General features: G+C 40.2%; 1 protein-coding gene across 1 annotated transcript in view; it reads right to left on the reverse strand.

The window, feature by feature from the left end:
- Positions 1–345: 345 nt before the first annotated feature.
- ANKUB1 (ankyrin repeat and ubiquitin domain containing 1) overlaps positions 346–21,492 on the reverse strand; it is a 37,097-nt gene continuing 15,950 nt past the window's right edge. Inside the window, exons 4-6 of the mRNA XM_090286128.1 lie at positions 11,171–11,285; positions 6,097–7,029; positions 346–475 (exon numbers count right to left, since the gene is read on the reverse strand). Coding sequence (XP_090142254.1) covers positions 346–475; positions 6,097–7,029; positions 11,171–11,285 — 1,178 coding nt within the window. The remainder of the gene's footprint in view (positions 476–6,096; positions 7,030–11,170; positions 11,286–21,492) is intronic.

Genomic DNA, 21,492 nt, shown 5'->3' on the forward strand with positions numbered 1-21,492 from the left:
TTTCAAACAAACCCTGAATGTAAAAAAGAAACAGTAAAAATTCTTATTTCTGTTCTTGTTTCTAATCCTCTCAGTTTTCGTAACTTGGAGGCAACTACTATACTCAGTTTCGTATGAATTATTCCTCAGACTCTTTATGCAAAAGCAAATGCCCTAGATTTTCATTTATGGTGATAAAGTTCAAGAAAACATGGTGTTCAACATGAAATATTCTGTTCATAGTTATGTAGCATTAGAACTTTGGTTAGAAATTATAGCATTAGAAATGTTGTTAGATATGTTAACATTGGAACTGGAGGTTGTATTTGACCAGTTCTTCACCCAAACTGGGGTTGTCATGACTTTTCAAAGTGCAGTTTCCACCAGATTTTCACATGCTCTCAGTCCTCCTTGGGTAGTCAGATTAGAAATGCTCTTTTTGGCTAGGACTCTTGCTATTTCTAGCTGCTGAAGCCATCGTTTCTCTTTAAAAGCACTGTAAGAAACCAAGACTTTATTTATTTATTTATTTATTTATTTATTTATTTATCACTAAAAAAGTTCAAGCTTTTATTTTTTAAATTTTTTCATTGGATTTATTGGGTTGACAGTTTATAAAATTATGTAGGTTTCAGGTGTACATTTCTACAGTATATCATCTATATTGTATTGTGTTCACCACACCAAGTCAAGTGTCCTTCCATCAGCATTTATCCCCCCCTTTACCCTCTTCTACCTCTCCCCAACCACCTTTTCCTCTGGTAATCATTGTACTGTTGCCTCTGTCTATGAGGGTCTTTTTCATTGCTTAATCCCTTCACCTTATTCACCCAGCCTACAAGTCCCTACCCTCCGACAGCTCTCAGTCTGTTCTCTGTATCAGTTTCTATTTTGTTAGTTTATTTTGTTCATTAGATTCCACATACAAGTGAAATCATATGGTACTTGTCTTTCTCTGATTGGCTTATTTTATGTTGCATATTTCCTTATTTTTTATGACTGAGTAGTATTCCATTATGTAAATATACCACAGCTTTTTTATCCACTCATCTGTTAATGGGCACTAGAGCTGCTTCCACATTTGGCTACTGTAAATAATGCACATAGGGGTGCATATATTCTTTTGAATTATTGTCTTGCGTTTCTTAGGATATATTCCCAGAAGTGGATTCACTAGAGCATAAGGTAGTTCCATATTTACTTATTTTTTAATTGCATTTTTTTCATTATCATTTATCCCCCCATACCCTCTTCCATCGCCACCCACCCCCTCCTCCCTGAAATCACCATATTGTTGACCGTGTCCATGAGTCCTTTTTCTTTTTTGCTCAATTCCTCCATCCCAACCAACTACCCCAGAGCTGTCAGCCTGCTCTCTATCTATGAGTCTGTTCCTATTTTGCTTGTTAGTTCAGTTTGTGCATTAGATTCCACATAAGTGAAATCATATGGTATTTGTCTTTCTCTGACTCTCTTATTTCACTTAGCATAATGTTCTCCAGATTCATCCAAGCTGTTGCAAAGGATAAAGTTTTCTTCCTTTTTACAGTTGAGTAGTATTCCATTGTAAATGTACCATAGTTGTTTTATCCACTCATCTACTGATGGACACTTGGGCTGCTTCCAAATCTTGGCTATTGTAAATAATGCTGCAATGAAGATAGGGGTGCTTATATTCTTTTGAATTGATATTTCAGGTTTCTTCAGATAAATTCCCAAAAGTGGAATCACTGGGTCATAAGGCAGTTCCATTTTTAATTTTTTGAGGTAACTCCATTCTGCTTTCCAGACTGTACCAATCTGCATTGCAACCAACACTGCATGAGGGTTCCCTTTTCTCCACATCTTTGGCAACATCTATTTTGTTTTTTAAATTTTTTATTTTATTTATTTTTAGAGAGAAGGGGAGGGAGGGAGAGAAACATCAATGTGTGGTTTCGTCTCCACACCCCCAACCGGGGATCCAGCCCCCAACCCAAGTATCTGCCCTCATGGGGAATCGAACTGGAGACCCTTTAGTTTGCTGGCCAGCACTCAATCCATTGACCCACACCAGCCAGGGCACCAACACTTGTTTTCTAATTTTTTAAAATATGTTTATTGATTTCAGAGAGAGGAAGAGTGAGGAAGAGAAGGAGAGAAAGAGAAACATTAATGTGAGAGACAGAGAGACATTGATTGATTGCCTCCCATACTGGCCCTGACTGACCATCGAACCCAAAACCTAGGTTTGTGCCCTGACCAGGAATGGAACCCCCAACCATTTGGTATAAGAGATAATGCTGCAACCAACTGAGCCACACTGGCCAGAGCATCAACACTAGTTTTTGTTGTTGTTGTTCTTGATTAATTGATGATAGTCATTTTGATAAGTATGAGGTTATATCTCATTGTGGTCTTAATTTGCATTTCTCTGATGATTAGTGATGTTGAACATCTTTTCATATGTCTATTAGCCATCTGTATGTCCTCTTTGAAGAAGCGTTTCTTCAGGTCCTTTGCCCATTTTTAAACTGGATTTTTTGGGTTTTTGGTGTTGAGTTTTATCGGTCCTTTATATTTTGTATATTAACCCCTTATCAGATATATCATTGGCAAACATGTTCTCTCATTCAGTGGGTTCTCTCTTCATTTTGTTGATGGTTTCCTTTGGTGTACAAAAAAATTTTATAGTTTGATGTAGCTCCAATTTGTTTTTTTTTCTTTTGTTTTCCTTGCCAAGAAGATATATCAGAAAAAATATTGCTACGAGAAACATCTGAGATTTTACTGCCTATATTTTCTTCTAGGATTCTTATGGTTTTGAGTCTGATATTTAAGTCTTTAATTAAAGTCCAGAGCACTCTCTTTCCACTCCTCCTTCACCTGGTTAACCCTTACTTGTCCTTCAGAATTCAGTTCAGACATTTGTTTATTTATTTATTTATTTATTTGAGGGCGTGGAAGAGAGGGAGAGAATCATTGATGTGTGAGAGCTACATTGGGTCAATTGCCTCTAGCACACTCCCAACCAGGGACCTGGACCACAACCCAGGCATGTGTCTTGACAGGGAATCGAACCGGCAACCTTTTGGTTTGCAGACTGGCACTTAGTCCACTGAGCCACACCAGCCAGGGCCAGACATTTTCTTAGGGAGGTCAGAGAACCTCTTCCTCCAAGTGCCTCTTCTTCCTACTGAGTAGTTTGCTTCACAAGTGCAGGACTGTATCTGTGGTTCACGCTTGTATAGCGTGACCACCTGTCCTGGTTTGCCAAAAACTGAGGAATTTCTTAAAAACAGGACTTGCAGTTTCCTGAGAAATCTTCCTACTACTGTATCACAGCTCAATATATATTTGTTGAATGGATAACTGTTAATAATCACTAACTGGGCCATCAGCCCAACCACCTAACTGAATCTCAGTGTTTCTTTTCAGCATTGGAGTTCCCAGTTCAAGGAGAAAAGGGTAGTATAACTATATCCACCTCTCCCTGGCTTGACAGGTGGTTTCAGGTAAACATAGGTGCTTTCATAACTTTTTGTCAGGGGCATAGACCAGACCAAAAAGAGCTGCACAGGGTCATGAAGATTACAGGTCCCTCCTTTCTGTTCACAGCCCACCAACAGAGGAACGTGGGACAGATCCTTGGAAAGATGCAGTGGAAAAGGGAGAAAAGAGATGGGAAGGAAGTAGAGAGTGCAAATAGAGGAAAGAGAAAAAGAGAAACAGCAAAGTTGGAAAGATTTGCTAGGAGTAACTCCACCAGAGGAAGTGCACTGCACCAACCTCTTTATTTCCTCCTTCTTTCCTTCCTTTCTGTTATTTTTTATTTTTGATACTATTGCAGATGTTTCTGTTTTCCCCCACTTTTCTAACCTCCCTTTTCAAAAGATTTCATTTATTTTTTAGAGAGAAGGGAAAGGAGGGAGAGAGAGGGGGAGAAACGTCTGATGTGGGAGAGAAACATATATGGTTGCCTCTCACACACCACCAACTAGGGACCCGGCCCATAACCCAAGCATATGCCCTGATTGGGAATCAAACTGGCAACCTTTCAGTTTGCAGGCCAGCACTCAACCCACTGAACCACAGCAGACAGAGCTTGCTAACCTCTTTCTTTAACACAGTGTTTCCCCCAAAAATTCCTTTCTCAACCTTGAAATTGTTTTCCTTGATAATTTCAATTTTATGAAATATACCTACAAAAACAACATGCTAGTACAACCTCTTTGGAAAATGTTTGGAACTGTTTACTAAAAATAAACTTACCCCGTGACCTACCAATTCCATTTCTAGGTATATATAGTCAAGTGAAATGAATGCAAATGTCCAACAAACCTTAGATACACAAATAATTATACAGTTTTATTTAAATAGCCTCAAATTAGAAACAACCAAAATGCCCATCAATAGGTGAACAGATAAAAAAAGGTATGGAATACTGTATAGAAATAAAAAAAATCAATACATGCAAAAACATGGATGAATCCCATAGGCAATATGTTGAGCAAAAAGCCACACATAGAAGGCATATACCATATGATGCCCTTTATATAAAATTTAAGAACATGCAAACCTAATCTCACTGATGGGGATCAGAATAATGGTCATATCTGGGAAAGGTTATTTGCTGGCAAGGGGCATGAGGGAACTTTTTTGGGTGCTGGAAATACTTTGCATCTGATCTGAGTAGCTATTACATAGATGTATACAAAATGAGCCATAAATGTGGGATTAACACTCCTTATGCATTTTGCTATATATTTTGAAACCCAATTCCTCCCCAAGAAAGCACTCCACACAATAGACACTGGTGACCTTTCTCCCCCCAAACCACACACATGCCGACCTTAAATACAGATGCATTTGCACATTTCCATTCTACCTAGCATTGCACTGGGCCATAATAAACACTTATTGGATGCTTGAAAAATAAGCTCATTTCCCCCCCAATTTTATTTAGGTGTAATTGACACGCAATAAGAAAATAAGCTCATTTTTAATGTGCATCTGTTGATAAAACTAACCAATATTTCCTTTCATATGTTTACAGCCTGATTTTAAGATGGGATGTATAATTTTTTCAATTAATGATTTTCTAGTCTTTTTACAGAATTTTAGATTATCTCTTTTTTCTGCATTCTACTCAGAGATACCTCACAAATTACACAGATTGAAGATATTACGTAGTTTATTTACTGTCATTGTTCTAAATTGTGCCAACTGTTGTAGCCCAGATTATTCTTGCCACTAGGTAGCAATAACCTAGCTGAAATAAAGTAGAGCTGAAATAAAGACCAACATAGAAAGGCAACTAAAACAATTCAGCTTTGTTTTTTTCTTTCCTTCTTATAAATTGAGTAAGGAAAAAAACCACTCACAAATCCATATTTCTGCTCTAATACTGACACCCAATAATACCTCATATGTAATGAATGAAACCTGAGATTTGATCAGAGTTGTATTTTCAGTGAAATCTCATGACCAGTATATAAAATTTTATCTTATGAAATGAATGTGTCTGAAAAGTCCACCTCAAATATACTTTTTTATGTCTTTAAATGTGATAATACATGAATTTTAAAAACTTATCTTAAATATTAATGTCAATTCTATCACCCCATCCAATATAGATCTTCTACAACTTGTATATCTTACCCAGAAAGTCAACTGAAGTCTTTATGGTTCAGTTGTTTCTTTTTTTTTCCCCTTTCACTTTAATCACCATCCAGTCTTCCATGACACTTTTGATGTCTCCCTTCAACATTTCAGTGAAAAAATTTATTAGTTTTTAAAAAATAAACAATGGACTTTGTTAACTGATACAATTCTTTTAACTGTGTCCCTTTTCTTCCTGAAACCTTGAGGAGTAAAGCACTACACAGACTGGATTGGCCAATAAAATCTGTTTGTTTTGTTCTAGACAAGAGGCGAAGATGAGGTCCTTGAAGCCAGGCACTGATGCATTGAAACACCCTGTATTATACTATGCAGCATGGTAAGGCTTCATGGACCATTCCCTGCCTCTAGATCTGTCCTTTTAAAGGTTTGCCCCCATATGTTTAGAGAGAAAACATTTATATTAACCAATGTCACCCTAATAAATTTAATAAATATGTAAGTAAAAAACATTACCTGGCCACAGCCAAGCAGTAGATGGCATTTTCTCTTGGAGTTCTCCCACTGTGCTCAGAGAAAGATGCGAAGGAGGATCTGAGTAAGAAGTCAGCACTGGGTGTTGCATAGTAAAAAGATGGGTGAGAATAGCCCACTCTTGAAACTGGAGGGAGTAGGATTTGGGGGAGATATGCATTTTTTATGAACTTTTCTTTTTTCCTATTCATGACAATAATATTTTTCCAATTTTGTCGTTGTCTTTGTAATTCAGAGAATGTATTTGTATTTATCAGTGGAAGAAATTTGAGTGTTTGCTTTCTTGTATCCTGTGAAATAACCAAAGGATTGACAGGTTTCCTGCTTGCAGTTTGTTCCCTGAGAGGCGGTAACTTGACCACAGTGCTTTGTGAGTCCTTGTTCTCAGCCTTATGCCAGCTCTTGGAGGTCATTTTTGGTTTGCTGAAACCATCTACCATTACAGTGTCTCCAACTTTTGCCCCAAGGACCCTTGATCCACACAGCTGTCTTTTATTAAGGTTGTGACTCTGAGCCTTGAGTACCCATTGTTTTATTTTAATATAGATCTTCATGGGGACTGAAATTTTCGGAAAAGAAACTGTGGACCACATTTTACTAAGTAAATATAATACACAGTCTTTATGCTTGTGTTTGAGCGCAATGGTCAGGGGAGCTTGTCCTGCTGCATTTCTGCATTCTAGGCACAGCACACTACAGTTGACAAAGGCCTTCAGAATCAGCAGCTGGCCTGCTTCTGCAGCTGCATGAATGGGACATTTAGAGACATCTGCATGCAGGGCTTCATGGCACCATGCTCGGTAAGGGTGGACGCCAACCGCCTCGTTGGGCTGTACACCCTGCTTCAGGGCCCATTCAGTGAGCTCAATGTAGCCATAAAAGGCAGCGATGTACAGGGCCACCCTTTTCTGATACCTGAATGAGTGAAACAAGTAGAAATGGGGGTGTTTAGTAAGTCAGCAAATAGACAAATGCAGTTACACTAAATGCCCATGGAACATTCGAGTTAAAATTTTTGTTGCTTCCAGCTTTTACCCAAAATGTTTTCGGAAAAGGCATATATAGTAATATACAGGTTCAACTGCAGAGGTCCTGCTTATACACATTATCCCACTATGCACATGTAAATAATTCAAACTGATTTCCTTGGAGCAGTTTTCTCTTTTACGAAAGTTAAATGCTCAGGAGAAATATCAAGCTTTGTATCAACTGGGAAAGTATTGGAAGAAATTTAGCACATTTTAGAAATGTGAAAGTTGTGTATGTTTGTTTTGTCATTTCTAACAGTCCTTGTTTTCTGGCTTCTCGAAGTCTCTACTGCTATCTGATCTAAGCACTAGGTGCCCTCTCACCCCACGCCAGCACCACTCTGTGTTCCTAGTTGGGCTCCTACCTCCATTTATCTCCCTTCAGGCTTTTCTTCACACTGTACACTGTGCTCAATGATCTTGTTATTCTATAAACCAGAGGTTTCCTGTCCTCTGTTCCAAACCCTCCAATAGCTTCCCACTGCAACTGAAATTCTAACTCCTCACCTTGGCCTATAAAGCCCCTCATCACCTGGCCCTGCTTCCCCCTCCTGCCCCACTTCCCACCAGTGCCCCTTTATTTCACTGTATTGGAGGCACACTGGCCTTTTTACTATCTTCCAGGACCTCATAAGGCATAAGTTGAATGATGGGGGAAGGCTGTTCAGAGAAAGAATTAGGGAAGGAAACCTAGACAGGGTCCCTCCAGGTATTGTCCAGAATATACTTGGGCAGGGCTATCTGACCCCGTTGCAGAGATGGAGGGAAGCGAGCCTGGTATCATCTAAAATATGCTGCATGTAACTAACTCTCCTGTGTCTGACTGCATGCTCACCACACCATCTTTTGTTGTGTAGGTGGCTTCCCAAGTCATTTTTCTGTGTGAGGTAGATGGTTTGCCCAAAACATAGGGGTCTTTAGGACTCTCTGACAGTTAAGATGTTAATTAGAGTTATACATTAATTCATGAGTGTTTTGGTTCATACATCAATTTCTTTTAAAAGTCACTAATGCAATCAGCATGTCTGAATTTTATTAGTTTTCTTGATTTGGGGAGAAGAGCCTCTCTTGGATGGACTAACTAGCCTTCGCTTTTATCCCTAGCACTCATGTTGTGGGAACTAAAGGTATTCCTGTTACTGAGGCTAGTTGATCCTGCTTTCTCAATGTATCTTTTCACAGCCTATCCTGAGTCCTTAACCTAGGTCAGGCCACCATCTTCTCTTCACTATCTCCCTGTCTCCCTGCCTGCTATCTCTCACACTGGAGCCTACCTTCAGTGTCTTCCGAACACTTGAATTATAGAATTCAAACTCCTTTATGTTCCTGTGGGGCCTGCATGAACTGGCCTCTTTGTATTGTTTCAGCCTCTGGCTACTAACTCCCTCTCATTCTATGATCTACCATGTGGAATTTCTTTGACTTCCTTGAAAATCCATTCCCTTGCCCTGGTCTTTGTACATGTGGTTGCCTCAGCTTTGGAATATGTCTTTTGTTTTTGTTTTTGTTTTCCCTCTCCCTACCATTTATCTGAGTACTAACTCTTCAGGTCTCAGTTTTAATTCTGTTTCTCAGGATGATCCCCTGAGCCTGGTTAGTTCTCCACAGAGTGTATTCCCATATCTACTTGCACTGTGCCCATGTCATAACACTTTTCACACTGAATGATAGCAACACCTAACATATATATCATGCTTGCTATATGCCAGGCAGCTAAGGTCTTTGTGATGACTGGGTAATTTAATCTCTAAAACAGTACTTTTATCGCTTCCATTTTATACAAGAGGATACCGAGGTACAGGCTGACTATCTAATTTGCCCAGGTTTACACAACTAAACAGTGAGGGTGGGGCTTTGAACCTAGGCGGATGGGCCTTGGAGTTTGTACTCCCAAACATTTGGCAATTCCACTTCTTCAGGAATTGGTTACTTGTTTTCTGTTTTCCCTACTGGAAGCATGGACTATATACCTTGTTTATTGCTACATTCATAGGATCTTGTGTAATATAGAGAAAATGTCCAATAGATATTTGTTAATTAGGCAGAGGAATAAAAGGAGCTTTTCAGTGTGATCATTTATATTCTCTGAGATTTTATTTAAGTATTAAGTGAAGTGGAGGTGGTTAAGTACATGAGCCCTTGAGTTCAGTTGTTAAGAGGATCCAATACACAGTTGTGATCTTGTTAGCTGTGTGAAAATGGGCAGATTTTCTAATATCAGTTTCTCATCCATAAAACAAGATAAAAGAGTGTCTACCTTATAAAAGTATCGTCGTCGTCGGCAGCCGTCCGTCTCGAGAGACGATGGTGTAGCTTCCTAAGAGTCTATCTGCACTGCCGAGAATGGCTGTGCAGTCCGACTCGGGAGTGACACGGTATCTGTCTCCTCCCGTGTTGAATCGACATCTTGCGATGACGCTGGAGTGTCTTCTCCAGTGAAGCTGAAGCTACAGAGCCTGGGCAGGGTGATATGGAGGGTCTGCTGTTGCCCAAGCAGCAGACCCCCCCTCTCTTCGCAGCTGAAGGGTCCAAGGGAAAGACGGAGTCAATACAGCTTGGCTTCAGGTGCGCCGCAGGAGTTGCCGGTGTTGACTACAACGTCAAACCGCCTTAGGGACTCCGGCTCCGGATTTTCTGTCGGGGTTTACTCCCTTAGCCTTTCCCCTGAAGAGGTATGCCGCAAGGCAGCGGAGGTTTTTTGGAGTCAGAGTTTTCCTTCTCTGATGTGCCCTGACTGGAAGATCGAACCAGCGACACTTAGCTCGCAGGCCGACGCTCAATCCACTGAGCCAAACCAGCCAGGGCTATATATATATATATGTATATATATATATATACATATATATATTTAACATTACTGAATTGTATACCTAAAAAGGTTAAGATGGTAAATTTTATGTTATGTATATAAAAGTATAAAGTTAGGTAATAAATATAGTGTCTGCAACAAAGTACTCAATAAATATGCACACAGCTATTCCTTTGGATTTAGAGCATGAAAAGAGAATTATGACTATCCCCAAATAGAAATTAATTCTAAATATTTGAATATTTTATAAACTTGCAGGAGGTGGCTTCCAATCTATCACCTTCACAGAGCCCTTAGAGCTGCTGATGGGTATGCGGGCTTCTGTGAAGCCTAATTAAATCACCCACAAGGGGGCACTGTTCTAAAATACAGTAACACTGATTTTAAAATGGAAGGGTAATGTAGCACTTGGGAAGCTGCAGAAATACATTAAAATGTTCACCTGCTTCTCTGAACCTACCCACCTCCACTGCCCTAGCCACACATGCTCTACTTTATGTACTGCAAATGTATGAATGTTTATTAAGTGCAGTTTGAAAAGTTACATGGGAGCTTAGGAGGAGGCTGCCAATGCTCTCAGCTAATCAATTAGCAAATAGTGGGTTTTGTTTTGTTTTGTTTTTAAGAATAATTGAATGTGCCCTGGCCAGTGTGGCTCAGTTGTTTGGAGCATCATCTTGTAAACTGAAAGTCGCAGGTTTGATTCCTGGTCAGGGCACATGCCTAGGTTGCAGGTTCTGTCCCTGGGTGGCAGCGTACAAGAGGTAACCCATCAATGTTTCTCTCTCACATTGATGCTTCTCTCCCTCTCTCTCTCCCTCCCCTCTTCCCTTTTCTCTAAAAATCATTAAGCATGTCCTTGGGTGAGGATAAATAATATAATTAAATGTGAGAGTGACAAGATACTTATTCCAATGGCTTTAAAAAGAGATGTAAAAGTCTGATACCAAACCAAACTGGTCATCCATTGAAATAGTTGTGTTTCCTGAGAAACATCTACCCAGACTGCAATCGATCCCCAAAGGCTGTCAGCGCTGCTGGCATCCCTGCTGCATTATTCCAGCAAATTTCTCAATAATGATGTCTGGTTGAGACATTCTAAGTGGAACTGGCATGGAAAAGCAGCACACCAGCTGTGGAGTGAATTGCAGACAACAGGTCCTATGGGAATTTAGTAAAAATCACTTAAATTAATTTAGTATTTGCTTTATCTCCATACTTAAGTACTGGTTTTTCATTTGATAAATAGCGTTGGACTTTAAGTTTTTGTCCGAGGAGACAGCTCATCAGAAATTCCTTCCATCCATCCCAGACGTCCAAGCGAAGAGTTGTGCCTGTGGATCAAGAGAGGCAGTTTATAGTGCAGTCCCTTACTGTGGCTTGGTAATTCATAAAACTTCTAAAGATAGATTTCCCCAAAGAGATGCATGAATTAGATGCCAAATGAAAGGTAACCCTGGAATAAGTAGACAGAGGTTATTTTTAGCTGAGGCCTGCACAGTGATTGCATATGATGCTGAAATATTTTCTGCAGCTATCTTCAAACAGTCCTGTAGATACTGATTCTATGATGGTGTATACTGTACATCACTGTGTAAAACTGAAGCTGTTATGTTGCAAGAGGAAATGAAAGAAAATGTGGCAAACAGGTGGACTTGCTTCTTGGGCCAGGCCATTAGTTTATGAATGGGCTGTGGGTGGAGTTGAATGACCCCTTTGCTCTGTGTTTCACAAAGTGGGAGCCTTTCTCTGCTATGTTCCCTGCTGCTGCAGGATTTATCACCTGCTCCTCCGAGATTTACCCTCTCCTGATCCTGTGACACCACATTCCCTTTGCTCTGCAGGCAAATTTTTTCCAAGACACTTCCTTTCCTTGGTCTTTTGATTGCTCACTCTCCACATTCCTTGGGATAACACACAATCGGACCACCCTGCCCTCTCTCCCCTCCCTCCATTCAGCCTGCCTCACTTATTCTGTCCTGGACACTTTGACTTTTCAGCTGTCCTTGAGACACACCAAGTCCACTCCCCTCTCAGGACGTAAAGATTTATCATTTCTTCTGCTTCAAAGGGTCTTTATCCCAATTCTCACAGAAGACTGCTATTCTTATTCAATTTTCAATTCAGGCAACATGTCCTCTCAGGTGACCTTCTCAGCCACCACAGCTAAAGCAATCTTGGTCACCCACTGCCTCCTCCCCTCAAATACTGTTTATCCCATGACTTTATTTTAACTTCTTCATATCCTTTATCATCAGTACTTGGAATCATTTTACTTGTTTAGAGATTTTTTTTCCATGCCCCTACTAAAAAGAAAGTTCCTTCAGGACTTGTCACACAGCTTGGCACTTGGTAAGTGCTCACTAAATACTTGTTGGTTGACTAACAGGCAATCTCAGTGACACTAAAGGCTTCACTGACCACCCACGAGCCACTCACTCCCAAGTCCCAATCTCCCCCGGGCCTCAGCTCCATATTCCTCCTGATGAGGACATTGCCATCCAAGGGATTGTACTACCTTCATGTTGTTATAGAAGACAACTCATTAGCTTTCATTCCCGACCTGCTTTTCCTCCTGCATTCTGTGCCTCCGTGGGTGGCACCACTATCTTCCTTACACCTAAGCTAGAAACTTCAGAGTTGTTCTTCATCCTTCCTTTTTCTCATGCTCTACAACTGTATCATCACTGAGGCATGACTAGTTTATCTCAGAAATGTTTAGGACTTCTGTTTCCTTGTCTTCATCTCAACCAACTCCACCCTATTTCAGGCTGAGATCATCTGTCACCTAAATCTACTTTGAGAAGCTCACAACAAAACTTCCCCTCTCTTTCTTCAGGTCTCTGCTCAAATGTTGTCTCCTTTTCTGGCTATCTAAAATAGCCCCCACCTTATTCTTTCGGGCTTTCTAAAATAGCCTCCACTTTGCCACATCATTCCCTATCCCCTTAATCCTGCTTTCTTTTTCTTCATAGTTCTTACTTCTATTTAAAATTTGATATTTTTCTCTTAACTTGATGGTCTTGCTTTTGCCACTGAAATACAAGCTTCAAGAGGGTAGGAACCTTGCTACTCTTACCCACAGCTCTGTGCCTGCTTTGTCAATGGTGCCTGGATCATGGTGAATGTTCAGTAAATATTTGATGGATAAAGTTCTGCCCTACTCCCCAAATCCATTCTGGGCATGCATGCACACCAGGCTGTTTCCAGCTCTGGGGCTTCTTCTTTGGCTGCCCTTCCTGTCTGAATTTTTCTGACTTCTCCCCAGCCGCCTACCAATAGTTTACAATGCAACACTGGCATCCTCTTCTTCAGGAAGTCCTGCTTGACTACACCATTCTCTCACTTCCCCAAATCGGTTAAAGGACTGCTCAACTGGCTGTCATGATATACTTTGAAACTGTCAATGAGCACACATTCTGCTTTGGAACTGTTAGTTTTCAAACACTAATAGAGAACTCTTTGAGTCCAAGCAGCATGTCTCATCCAGTCTGTGGGCTCTGTTTTAGTTATGCTCTTGGGTTGCAAGGAAGCTTTCAAAAACACAGGTTTATTGTACTGAGACAGTGACTGGAAATGGTGTGCATTAGGAACCAAGGCCTCAGAATCTCTCTCTTGTGCCCTCTAAGTCTCTCATATGTCTTCTCACTTTCTCTACCAACAGGCTGCCTTGCTTACAGTTTTTGTTCTATCACAACTTTGGCGTGCATTCAACATTAGTTACCATGACCCAGCCTTATTTCATGGCACCTTTCATTTTCTGTCCCTACTGATAGATAACCAGTTTTATCTTTCTACACATCCCAATTAGAATTTGCAAGACTAAAAATACTAATATATTAAATATGAATAGCTAATATTCATCAAATGCTTATTATATGCTATTATTCTAAGTACTTTACAAGAATAAGCTAATTTAAAATTCACAAAAGGGCTAAGTGGTAAGTTGTATTATTGTCTCCATTTGACAGCTGAGGAAACTGGGGCATTATGAGATTAAGTAATTTGCCAGGTTTTTCATACCCAGTAAGTAGTGCAACCAGGAGTTGGACCTGGGCAATCAAGCTCCTGTGCCCAGGTTCCTGTCCTCTATGTCATACTTGTCTCCAAACAGAATCTAATTGGTCCAGCTATGATAGCTGATGTCACTGAACAGCCTATGGACTGACTGCCTTGAATCAATATAATCACCTTGGCAGTAGGAGCCGGAGTGTGTCTGTGTATGTGTGTCTTGGCTTACCCGTATACATCTTTAGGCTCAGATGTGTAGTAGGTTCACAATAAGTACATGCAGATAAGAAGGAAAGGAGGAAGGGAGGGAGAGAAAGAGGAAGGTCAGCCTCATCAGTGTTTTGGAGGCATACAAAGCTTCTAAACATGCTTACTTTTGTAGGCCGGGATATCCTAACACCAGTAACCTTAGAGTCACAGAATGCAGATGATCAAAAGATCCTAAAAGACCAGCCCACTCAGTTCCCCTTTTTATAGACTGGGAATCTGAGACCCAAAGATATTGTGATTGCCTGGAGTTACTCAGCAAGCTGGGAGTAGAATTTGGCCCAGAATGTATGTCTTTAGGACCCTATCCAATGCCTAGAAAGCCTCCTCCTTTCTCTTGCCTTTCTTTTCTTCTTGCCTCCCCTCCACAGGCAGACACACACCTAAGGATATGTTCTCTCTGCTGATCCTTCCCTTTCTGAATGTTCTATGTTAGGATCTATAATCTTGAAATGTGGTTGTTCCTCTGTTATTTTTTACTGTGGTTTTATATTTCTTGACCTTAGCCCCACTCTCCTTTGTGGGTTGATTCCTCTCTGCCATGCTCGATTACTCACAGAGCCTGGTCTGCAGTACTAACCTCTTCCCCCAACCTCCCTCCACCCTCACAAATCTGGCCTCAGCTAGCAGAGCTCACTCTTTTTTGCTAGAGAATTATGGAATTATTCTGGTGAGACCAAGTAGTGGTTCTGCAGGTATGCTGCAGAAATGCTTTGATAAATACTTTCCAAAACATGGATCATCCTTGATATAATAGATTTAGTTTCTCTAAACCTTCTTGCTGTACTTAAACTTTCTTATAAAATGTTTGATTTCTATGGGTAGCAGTGGTAACAAAGGACTTTAAACACTGGTCCAAGTGCATTTATTTTATCTCTTGACTAAAGTGATTTGCTGTGTTTTTAGTTTACTGTGAAGATCACTCAGAAATGAGCTTGGAAAGCTGTATCCCCTTTGTCCTCCACAGCTGCAGCCACACAGCTTCCATTTGAAGAACCAGCCCAGCCCCAGGCCCTGGAAACAATCTTAACTCCAGTAGGCGGGGATAGGGGAAGATTCTAGGCCAGTAGCTCAGAGGTTTGGTGGAAAGTTGGTGTTCCCCATTCTAGGAACTTGACTTACTCTTGACCAAGCCCCCACTTTGTGCCCTAGAGCATGAGTTCCAGTATCCAAGCTTACCTTTTAGGTATTAGAACTGGGGTTCTATTCTCTGAGCCATCTCTGGGGTCAGATTTCTGTCACATGCCGTCAACAACCAGCTTGTCTAGTTTTCTGTTATATTATTCATTCATTTATTCATTTACTACCTTGATGCTATGCTATGGTTCAACCACCACATCCCTACCGGATCTCCCTGAAGCTTACCTTCTGCCTTTCTCAATCTTACCAATTGCCAGTTGCAGACTGACCTGCCTATCCCAGGATATCCACTAGCAGAACTTAGATATCTACACGTAGGTTCTTCCTGGCTTACCTGTCCTTCCCTAAGTGGTTGCCTCACTTCAGGATCTTACTAGCTCAGCCTGTCCACTGCTGATGAACCCTGATTCTGAAAACTACAGTGAAGGCTAATGATTTATTTTTTGTGTTTTTTTTTTCTTTCTTTTCTTCTTTTATTTTTTTCTTCTCTTGTTCTTGACTGCTATATGATTTAAACCCTATCAAAAGTAGGGTACCTCAATCAAGCCCTGTATTTTATTCTTCTTTAATTTCGTATCTAAGAGCAAACATTATAACTATCAATTTCAGTTCCTCGTAATAAAGCAGTCCTAATTTCTAAAAGAACAAAGATAAAAATGAATGGTTTTTTTTCCCTCTCTTAATGCTCAGTGCTCAACTTCTATTTATCCAGAGAATTTCTAAGCAAGTTAACTGGCACCATTTATTGGCTAATCCTTTCATCCCAATCAATTTGTAATGCTTCCTTTGTCACCCATTAAATTCCTTCATAAGTTTAGGAATTCTGTTGGGAAATAGAAATTTACTTGAAAAATGCTATGCTGTTCCAGAAAATACAATTAAACTCTATATAACCGAAGTGAAAGTAAAACTAATGAGACTTAAGCTTCAGGGCCTCTCACTACATGAGCTTTCTAATTCTGTATTCTTAATTTTGGATGATTTTTTAAAAATATTTTATTTACTTATTTTCAGAGACAGGGGAAGGGAGAAATAGAAGGAGAGAAACATTGATGTACGAGGGAAATGTTAGTCCATTGTCTCTCACATGCTGCCAGATCAGGACCTGGCCCACAACCCACGCATGTGCCCCGACAGGAAATCCAACTGGTGATCCTTTGGTTTGCAGGTTGGCACTCAATCCACTGAGCCACACCAGTCAGGGCAATTTTGGATTATTTTTAAGAGGACCTCCAAAGTTGTATTTATTTAAAAAACCTGGATCCACCTGGTCTCTGCTTGCAAACCCACCCATCCTCTACGCAGAAAAGCCCTGCAGGAAAGCAGGTGTGAGCAATAGCGCCTGTTCTAGGGAATCATGTCCAACTTCTCCCCATGCGGTCCCTGTACCCCAAGTTTCTGGATTTTTCATCCATACTCCAAGGTCAAGATCTGTCTATCAACTTGGGCTTTTTATTTTTTAATGAAGAAACCACTTCTCTGGTTTGGGTTTCCCCTAATGAGAAACAAAACATTGATCAGAACTTTAAGAGCACTAATAAAAATAGGTGTACATAAAGGATGCTGGATTGTCAATGTAAATTGTTGGAAACAACCCAATCTTGAGTCCAGGATTTCAATTTATTAGTAGTATGACCTTTAGCAGGTCAGTTAACTTCTCAGAGCCTCATCTGTAAACGGAATTAAAATGGCACAGTAGGTCTCCAAGGGCCCTAAAAGTGCCTATTAGAGGAACCAAGGAGAGGGAGAGAGACGTAAGAGCCAGCCGATATTTTAGGGTCTGAGCTAACAGTAGCCTGCTCCTTAGACAGTCTCTCGGAAGCACTGTGTTCAGGCTGGTCACGAATACAAGCCATGAGGCATTTACATTGGAAAATATCAATGACATCACCCTGTTAAGAAAACACATTTGTTTGTTCACTCATTTACTTAGGCATACCTTGTTCCAGAAAGGATTAATGTCAGTTTATAAGAACATATAAAATATAGACAGAATAACAAGTAGGCAAGCACATAGATAAGCAAGAGGAAGGTATGGACCAGGATGAGACATAGAAGCAAGAAATGGGCTTAAATGAACATCTATCCCATATAGGTTGATACAAGAAAAATGTGTGTGTGTGTGTGCGTGTGTGTGTGTGTGTGTGTGTAATGTGTGCCTACATAATGTGTCACTAAACCTCAAGTTACAATATCATAATTAAGGGATGTTTAGCTTTGATTAATTCTTGATAAGTTAAATACTCCACCACCAAAAAAGTCCCTTAATATCCTTATTACTATCTTCTTCATAACTGCTGCAATCTTACTGTCTCTCTCTCCATCCACTTTATTGAAACTATTCTCTCTGGGTTTCTCTTTAAGCCAAATAAAAAGTTTTTTCTTAGAAATAATTTTTGGCCTTTTCCAGCATCCTGAAAATTGTCTCTTCTTTGTTATCTGTAACACAAGTCCAGTTCTCCTCTCAACTCAGACAGTATTTCTGTGTCTCATTTCATGACTCCTCTTCTACTTGCCTGAACTTAAGAGTGTCCTTTGGCTGTTGACACGTTCCACTCTATTTACTTTCTAAGGAAAACACTCCTCATAGAGCTCGACCCACAGCTCCATAGGCAAGACATCGAGCAGTCCCTGCCAGCCCAGCCATCACTCAAGCCCAAGCTCCATGTTGGTTGTGGAGTTGTACTTCCAGCTTGGCCACTAACTAGTTGGGTAACTTGCATGGAAAAACAAACAAACAAACAAACAAATAAATCTGCTCTCTGAGTTTCCTTATAGCTAAAATTTAGGACCCAAAGCATAAGTTCCATTTCCCAAGTTCATCACCACTGTCCTAGTGACAGAACCTTGGTACCTCCGTGTTCTTTAATGTGATCCGGCATGGCATGCAGTCTCTTTTTTTCTGTATTTCTCAGATTTGTCTCATCCATTTTACAAGTGGAATTTGTTAATACTGGGATTGTTAAAAATGCCAGTTACCACATCAAAAGTACAACTAAACCATCATTTAGAACCAAACTGAAATCTAGCTAAATGAAGGTCCTACAACTAGGAAATTAAAGAAGAAACCACATCAAGACTAATAGGAGGAGCAGAGACATAAAGCAGGCTGGTCTCACAACCATGTGTGGCAAGTAAAAATTAAGAAGGATATCTCAGTTGTGGAGGACCCCCCTGAGGAGTGACAGATCCCAGCCCCACACCAGACCTCCTAACCAGGAAGAGAAGTCCCCATAATTTTTGGCTGTAAAAACCAGCAGGCAGTGTGAATGAGTGAGCAAAAGGCTCCTGGAGTCCCAGGCATTTCCTCTTAAAGGGTCCATGCACGGATTTAGACTCACTCCTTCCAAATTCCAGTGCTGAGGTAGCAGCTCAAAAGGCACCAGGGACTTGCAGGGAGGAACTGAATCAGGGCAAGAGCTAGAGGTCAGCTTTCTGCTAGACAAAAGTGCTGACAGAGGCCATTATTTCTTTCAGGAGACACCGCGCACACACACACACACACACACACACAAGGCTGGCAGCTGGGCACTATATTTCAGTGTCCATCAATCTGACTAACACTGTTCACCCTGCCCTGGCAATTTCCTGAGACTCCGCCCCACACAACTTGTTGGCCCACCCAATCTGTTTCCAGTGGCTTTTCCATACAAACTGCTTATCGTGGCTCCTGTTGAAGATTTTTCTAAAATCTCTTAAAAATTCATAAATTGCAAATAAGCAGGCTCTGGCCTTGGTATGCCCCATACCTCTCACTAAGTTGCCTCAGGTCTAGCACTAGCAGCAGCCAGCCTTGGTTTGCAGCTTGGCCTCACCTGGGCACCTCCAAGCCCAACGCAAATAGCAGCCACCTGCATATAGCTTTGTAGCTCATATCAGGTAGCCCTGGGCAGGACAAAGTTGGTGGTTGACCTTTGCCTGTTCATCCCAGGAGGCCCCAGGCCAGTACACCTGGTGGACAGCTTCAGACCACATAGAAGCACTATGTAACATCCTTCACAAGTGACACACTCAAGAGGCAGATTCAGTGGGCAACAAAGCTCTGCTGAAGTAAGCTGTGCTTCATGGACTGGGCTCCTACACATCTGATCCTCCACAGTGGTAGCAGCCACTCCTTGTAGTTGATCAACCTGGGGGTAAATCCCACTGAAGTGCCAACAGCAACCAAGGCTCAACTCCAACAGGAGGGTATACACAACCAACACAGAGTTGGGGGGAGCAATGCACACGAATCACCCAGCTTGGGTGATCAAGGAGACTATGCCACAGGACACCTACTACACAAGACCACTCTATCAAACCCAGGAGAAGTAGCAGCTCTACCTAATACATAGAAACAAACATAGGGAAGCAGCCAAAATGAGGAAACAAAGAAACAGATCACAAATGAAAGAAAAGGAGAAATCTCCAGAAAAAGAATTAAATGAAATAAAGCAAGTGAACTACCAGAAACAAAGTTCAAAATAATAGTTATAAGGATGTCCAAGGAACTTAGTGAGAACTTCAACAGCATGAAAAAGGACATAGAAACCATAAAAAAGAACCGATCAGTAATGAAGACTAATATACAGGGAATAAACAGTAGAGTAGATGTAGCTGAGAATCAAATCAGTGATTTGGAATATAAGGAAGTAAAAAACACCAAATCACTAAGCAAAAAGAAGAAATAATTCAAAAAAAATGAAGGTAGCTTAAGGAGTCTCTGGGACAACTTCAAGTGTAGCAACATTCACATCATGTGGGTGCTAGAAAGAGAGGAGAGAGAACATAGAATTGAAAATCTATATGAAAAAATGATGATGGAAAACTTTCCTAACCTGGTGAAGAAAATAGACATGCAAGTATGGGAAGTGCAGGGAGTCCCAAACAAGATGAACCCAAAGAGGTCCATACCAAGACACATCATAATAAAAATAACAAAAGTTGAAGACAAAGAGAGAATTTTAAAAGCAGCAAGAGAAAAACAATCCATGACCTACAAGGGAGCTCTCATAAGACTGTCAGCTGATTTTTCAACAGAAACTTTGCAGGGCAGAAGGGATTGGCATAAATATTCAAAGTGATGAAAAGCAGAGACCTGTAACCAAGATTACTCTACCCAGCAAAGCTATCAATTAGAATCAAAGGACAGATAGTGAGCTTCCCAGACAAGAAAAAGCTCAAGGAGTTCCACACCACTAAACCAGTATTACATGAAATGTCAAAGGGTCTTATTTAAGAAAAAGATAAAAAATATAAATAGTAAAATGTCAATAAATACATATCTATCAACAATTGAATCTAAAAAATAAAATAAATGAAGAAGCAGAACAGAAATAGACTCATAGATACAGAAAACATTTTGATATTGCCAGATAGGAGGGTAGGTGAGGTGATGAGTGATAAAAGTAAAGGAATAAAGAAGTACAAATTGGTAGTTACTGAATAGTCATGGGGATGTAAAGTACAGCATGAGGAATATAGTCAGTGGTACTGTAATAACCATGTATGGTATCAGATGGGCACTAGATTTATTGGGATGATTAGTTAGTAAGTTACATAATGTCTAATCACTGAGTTGTACACCTGAAACTAATATAATATTGGGTGTCAACTGTATTTGAAAAATTAAAAATTATTTTAAAATAGAAAGATTGTTTATACTGGAAAAGTATGCCCTGACTCAGGAGTGAATTTAGCTAGAACTGTAGACAGTTAATTTGGGAAAAACAGGTTTCCATTTTTGATAATAACAGACTTCAGAAAGCAAATTTTATTTACTGGTATTCAGAGTATATTAAACTAAGTTTTGGAAAAGTCCAATAAGCACTATACTAAATTACAGCAATAATAAATATGAAAAATAATAGTGATAATTTATGTCAAAGTTTTGAGAGCCTCAATGAAAAATGACGTAAAACAATAAGCAAATATGATAGGAGGAGTAGCAATAAATGCAAATTTAGCATTTATAAAGAGCAAAACTGCTTAAATCAAGAATGTCTACAAAGCCCTATTATAAGTTGGAAGAACTCAAATTGCACTGCAACAAATGTTATAGTACAACATTACCTAAAAACATACTAATTGTTATCAAAGACCCATTCACTTCAAGCAAGAATTTCTGTAAGATTTGAATTATTT

The sequence above is a fragment of the Furipterus horrens genome, unplaced genomic scaffold (assembly GCF_987537825.1).
Source record: "Furipterus horrens unplaced genomic scaffold, mFurHor1.1.pri manual_scaffold_1, whole genome shotgun sequence".
In the NCBI taxonomy this organism is placed as follows: Eukaryota; Metazoa; Chordata; class Mammalia; order Chiroptera; family Furipteridae; genus Furipterus; species Furipterus horrens.